Source organism: Nothoprocta perdicaria, unplaced genomic scaffold (assembly GCF_003342845.1).
Source record: "Nothoprocta perdicaria isolate Ctin4 unplaced genomic scaffold, notPer1 scaffold_10, whole genome shotgun sequence".
In the NCBI taxonomy this organism is placed as follows: domain Eukaryota; kingdom Metazoa; phylum Chordata; class Aves; order Tinamiformes; family Tinamidae; genus Nothoprocta; species Nothoprocta perdicaria.
Window position 1 is genome coordinate 8,517,388 of NW_020454094.1, and position 6,000 is coordinate 8,523,387.

General features: G+C 42.7%; 1 protein-coding gene across 2 annotated transcripts in view; it reads left to right on the forward strand.

The window, feature by feature from the left end:
- UNC13B (unc-13 homolog B) overlaps window positions 1-5,757 on the forward strand; it is a 172,996-nt gene extending 167,239 nt beyond the window's left edge. For both annotated transcript variants that reach the window (XM_026039780.1, XM_026039772.1), the window contains 3 exons: window positions 1,017-1,109; window positions 2,363-2,522; window positions 3,780-5,757. In XM_026039780.1, coding sequence (XP_025895565.1) covers window positions 1,017-1,109; window positions 2,363-2,522; window positions 3,780-4,065 — 539 coding nt within the window. In that variant the 3' untranslated portion in view covers window positions 4,066-5,757. The remainder of the gene's footprint in view (window positions 1-1,016; window positions 1,110-2,362; window positions 2,523-3,779) is intronic.
- Window positions 5,758-6,000: the final 243 nt, after the last annotated feature.

Here is a 6,000-nt window from a genome sequence, read left to right on the forward strand (position 1 = left end):
TTTCATTTAATGAGATGCATCAAGCTCTTTATCATGAAGTTCAATCAATTACATCAGCTTTTTCACTTCATGATATTTTTTAGCCTCAAAATTGACAAAATAGCCCTTTTATCTATAGGTATCCCATTATTCTGAATCCCAATTACAAATGCATCACTAATTGCTAACCTGAGGTCAAGTAGTTATTAAAAGGAATGTTAAATAAGTCCACTTATCAAAGAACTTTATTTTCATTTGACTAAGGAGTCCCGTTCTTTAGTTTACATGAAATCTTGATTTTTCTAACCAGATAAGTATCCTTTCCTGTACTGCATAGTAATTCCAATTAAAAGTGGAAAAGTTGCATGCATCCTAAGGCAAGAATTTTAAGGCTAATGCGATCTTCTCTTGTAACTGTTGCCTTTTCCTCTGTGAAACTACCTCTTGTTTTCTCCTGGCCAGTTGATGAAGGCAGGTAGGCACACACGTTGTGAACACTTGCTTTGATGGCAACCTCAGTTAAGGGATTCCCATTATGCTCTGATGGAAAACAGTACAAAAACATGTATCTGAAATACAAGTTGGAAGCTTTTTGGAGGGTGAGGCTGCATTATGGCTCGCTGCAAATCACTATCATCTTTGTCCCTTTTTTTTTTAACTTCCTCTTTGTTTTCCCCCCCCACCACCAAGCACACAATCCATGAGATTAGAGGAATGCTGCTGCCCAGCACTGGAATGCCTGCATGTATATTCAACAGCTTGAGAGGAACTTCTAAAACAATCCTTATTTTCTGGGTCTGTCGTTGAATTTTAGGTCTCCTTTAATTTTTCCTTCCTAGTATTCTCACCAGGATGTAATTTTTACTGTTTCATTCAGGTTGGGCATGCAAGCCTGATGTTCGTTTGTCTGAACAGCTTGTTATGGCAAGTGCACTGTCACAAGGATAGTGGCTTGCCGAGACCATAAACCAAAGGAGGTGCCAAAAACACCCCTAATCTGTGTATGTTTGTGGGGGGTGTGGATTTTCTTCCAACAGGATCTGGTGTGGATGATCCTGTGGGAGAAGTGTCCATACAGATCGACTTATATACACATCCAGGAACTGGAGAACACAAGGTCACCGTGAAAGGTATGAGAAAGATGAGAAAGTCTTGCATTACTGCTCAGTGTTTGTGGTTGCGTCGAGGCAGATTTCCAGTTTTGGAAGTCATTGCATTTTGAGGCTAAACCATGAAAATTTAGAATGATCTTTCCTATTTCACAACAGGAAGATGTAGAGAAACAACAATGGAGCTTGTGACGCCCGGGCAGTGATGTGGCAATAGGCTCTCCTGTTGTTTATTGGCAGAGATAGAGGAAGCAAACAAAAATCAGATGGCAGCTCTGCCCAGGCCCCGGAGTTGAGCACATGATGCAAAGCACAGGGCAGCAAGGCAGAGCAGACCTGCAAAACAGCTCAGCAGGAGTCATGGCCTTGCAGAGCTGCTTGGAAGGTTGGACTGGATGATCTCTAGAGGTCCCTTCCAACCTTGAATATCCTGTGATTCTGTGAGTTCAGAGGCTGCTCTCTGGCTTGAAGGCCAAGCTGGTCCCTGAAGAGCCCATCTGAAAATAGCCCGAGCAGTGATTTATCCCAGGCTTCCTCTTCCTCTTTGGTCTCCCTTGCTTGCCTATAGCCTACTTAGCTTAATCTTCTCTGAATATATATATATATATATTTATTTATATATATATATATATATATAAATATTTTTATATATATATATATATAAAAAAAAACAGCTCTTCAAGGCTCTCTTCTCCAGGGTGAATCTAAACTGTAATGTAAAAAGTGGCTTTTATAGATACTCTCCACTTCAGTCTTCCCTTGCAGTAACCTGGGAGTGGATGAGGATTCAAGAGCTAATAATTTGGGGGTTTCCAAAGCTTTCTGGAAGAATCCACAGGGTATATGACTTGCTGGTCTTATCTGCAATGTCATTTTTGCCTTTTAACAGACTTTTGTATCAGGCCCCAGGTGCCTTATTTTTTTCCTCATTGCGCAGCTGAGCTAGCGTCAAGCACAGAACTGGCGGGCCAACCTGCATGGAGCTGTGCAAATTACTGTTTCTCTGAATGTTTTTTTGGTATCTGCATATAGTAAAAGCTAAGTTCTGTCTCAAACATTAAATTTCCTTTAAGGAACTATAAACGGGAGCATAAAAGCCTGTCGTGTTAATACAAGGCAGCCCTGCCCGTGTGTATGGAGACACTCGCGTGTTTCAGAGTGAACTTTGTCCTCTGGACCAGGGAATTGCGAGTTGACAGGAGCTGGGCAGGTGCCCGGAGTGACGGGGCCAAATGAGCTTTTACTGGAAAGCAGGTTCTGACTCTCTCTGGCAGTTGTGGCGGCCAACGACCTCAAGTGGCAGACATCCGGCATGTTCCGTCCCTTCATTGAGATCACCATGATCGGCCCCCATCAGAGTGACAAGAAGAGGAAGTTCACGACCAAGTCCAAGAGCAACAACTGGGCCCCCAAGTACAATGAAACTTTTCACTTGTAAGTATGAAAAACAGCCCAAAGACCTGACCTGGAGGGTGGGGATGCTGAGGGACCCTCCAGTTCAGTGAACAGCTTGGCCAGCACTGAAAGGGCCGCTCAAGCCAGCAGCTTGGCCCCGCGTTTGGTGTCCTGGCCAGAAAATCTAGAATATGGGAGTTTTTGCTGTGGATGAGATGTTATCAGCAGTGTCCTTTGACTACTTTCTGAAACACGCTGGGTATCCTGTCAACGTATTTCACTGTGCTCCATCATTTTAATGAACTTGATATCTTTTGTTTGTAAGGTTGAGGCTAAAAGTTCATTGTGTATTTTGGATTTGTTTTTATAAACTAAATATTTGTTTCTGTCTTGCTCTGACCTGCAGGACGTGCTTTCTGAGTCTGTTTGCAAGGATACAGCCCTTGGATTTAGTAGTGTTTATGTGGCTGCAATTACAGCCTTTCTAAACACTGAATATTGACCTCTTCCTATTTGGCTTTCATTCTTGCAAGGCATCTTCCTTCTTGGAAGGCTCAATGAAAGGAGCTACAGGCCAGTGTTCAGTAAGAACATTGTACAGTAACTGTACAGTAAGAATGAGAGGAGTAATGATGACCAGCAAAAGCTTATAAACATCTTGGAAGAGAGGGACTATCCATATAACTTTTTATTGCCTTGATGGGAAGAAAGATCTGACGGGCTTCCTTAACTGAAAAGGTTTTCGTGCCTTTCTCTCTGTAGAGGTATCAGAAAGATGGGTGGTTTAATTTTATTAGCTCTTGCTTTAATGGATGGTCTGAATCTTTAGCAAAGACTTCATCTAATTAAAATATTAATTACCGAAATCATTGAATTAAAATATTAATTACTGAAGTGAAGCAATCTTTAGCACAAGCAGAAATGTTCCGAGTTATTTGACTTGAAAATACGATTAGCATGGCTTTAATGTTCTCTGCTTCTCTCCTTTCACAGTTTAGCACAAAAGCACATGCAAAGGCAAGCTGAAAAGCACTGTTGACTTTTTAAATATCCAGGTTGTCTTTATCAGCCATGAAAAAGCAAAAATGCCCATATCTTATATTTCATTTCTCCTTCTCTAACTATGGTCTTCCTCCCCTTACCCACCTGCCAAAACTTGGATTTTTGTGGAGGTGTTTTTTGTAGAAAGGAGTTTTCTGTGGCTCCCCTAGAAGCCTAGGCAGCCGCTGACACCTTTTTGCAGGGAAATCGGTGTATTCTGCTGAAGCTGTGAACAAACCAATGTGTGTTTTTCAGCATACTGGGGAACGAGGATGGCCCCGATGCGTACGAGCTCCAAGTGTGCGTGAAGGACTACTGCTTTGCTCGGGAGGACCGGGTGCTGGGCATAGCAGTGATGCAGCTCAGAGACATAGCGGACAAGGGGAGCTGTGCCTGCTGGTGCCCGCTCGGGCGCAGGATCCACATGGATGAAACTGGACTCACGGTCCTGCGGATTCTCTCTCAAAGAACCAACGATGAAGTGGCCAGGGAGTTTGTGAAGTTGAAATCGGAATCTCGTTCCACGGAGGAAGGGACCTGAGCTGAGCTGTGTAACGTTCCCTCTCCTCTTCTGCCTTGTGCCAATATGTGCAAGTGTTCAGCAATTCTCTCTTATTAATTACGAAAGGTTTTTTTCATGTTGTCTTTGTCAGCTCCGATAGCGCACGTGTGCTGTACAGGAAACAAGTCCATCAATCTGATGTGAGTTATTTATTTTCTAGTAGCTGGATAAGACACTATAGAGAACGAGACAATCTCTTTTTATTTAAGATGCAAATTTTGCTTTGTGTACATACATTATTTTATACCGGCGGCTGGGTATGCTGGGTTTTGTTGATACGCAGCACTGTGATTTTATCCTCTGAAGTTGGCAGATGTTGAAAAGGTTCCACATAATCACACTACAATACAAAGCCACTACATGGAAGCTGGGAGGAGAACAATGATTTGGGGTTTTGGCAAAGCAGTTGTTCCTCCCTGAATTCATATACTGTGGATCTGCCAAGGGATGTTCTTGCACAGATTATTCCGGTGCCCCAATGTGATAACACAGACACTGCAGCGTCTCCTTAAAGTAGTTGTGTGTTGCTTTGAAGATGCACACCAAATGAATGTATGACCATGGATGTGCTGCTGTGAGCGTGGGCAAGACCAGTGGGACAAGTGCAGAGGGGCCTAAGATCTTGTAGCCAAAGGCTGCAAATGCCACGTGCCAGGATCAGTTTGCAGCTGCCCTGCTATTGTGATTAGATAGTGAGTGTTGGAGCATATAAATCTCTGGATGCTGCTGGGATTCTTGCATTAACATGAGGGTGCCGCAAGCTGCCAAGCTCCACAAGTCCTACTTTGGCTACTGTGACAACATAGTCGGGAAGGGAACAACTTTAGGGCAATGACAAATAATAAGGCTGCTATAAGTTTTTTTTTTTCCACTTCAATATTGTTCTGTTAGTTTTATGTGGGTTTGCATAATTTAATATTTGCAGGCTTTCTGTAGCATTTTCTTTCCCCGGGGTAGTGAGACCACTCCTCACTACGAGCCCAGAATTGATGGCTTGTTCAGGACAGCACAGCACATCTCCCCTCTGTGAGTCCCCAGTCCTCGAGTACTGGCCAAGGCCCAGCAGGTCCCTTATGTTCTGATATTAAAGTTGTTGTTGGCCATGCTGTGATTGTCATTATCCTGTTATTAATGATACCACTGAAAAATATTTTTTGCACTAATGTGAAGAAGCATCCAGACTTTTTTTTTTTCTGCCAAAATGAAGTGATGCCCTGAGCAAAGTGATTGTAGGGATGCCAGAATTTGACTGAAGCTTCCTAAGAAGAAAGGACTGGAGTAATGATTGTACTTGATTTTTATTTTTTTTCCCCCCTCTCAGTTTTCAGCTGCCCTTGTACTTTGGAAAGTACAGCTGGAATGAGCCAACCCTTACCTGTGAAGTACTGTAATACTGTCAATAAATGCAAGGACTGTGTATTGAATGACCTTTTTTTTTTGTATTTTATTTTCTATTTGCTCTGACACTTGTACAGCTGTATGATAGGACTCCTGTATTCCACGGGTCTGCTTGTAGAGTTCGGAGACTGCACATCTGCTTTGTTCTTGTCCATGGTGTATTATACTAATGCTCTTCAGAACTCCACACTCTTTGTCAAGATTTTGAATCATTGTATGTGCCATTGTTACAGGAACTGTTAGTACAGTCTTTAATAAACTCTTTTAGCAGCATTTGGAGTTGTCTGTTGAAGTGGGACTGTACACACTTGTGGTTTTCCTTTGGTACTGTAGGTTCCTAGCGAGAGGTACGAGTCGGTTCCCTCCTCTCTGATGCAGTGCCTCCGTCTTTAACATCTTTTGCAGAAGTTCTTGGCTCCTGATAATGCACTGGGACGTAAGAGAAAAACAGAGGGTTTCTTTCCTTTTATTCTCCTCTCTTGCCTTTAAGTCAGATTTCCTTTGTATTCACGTAGC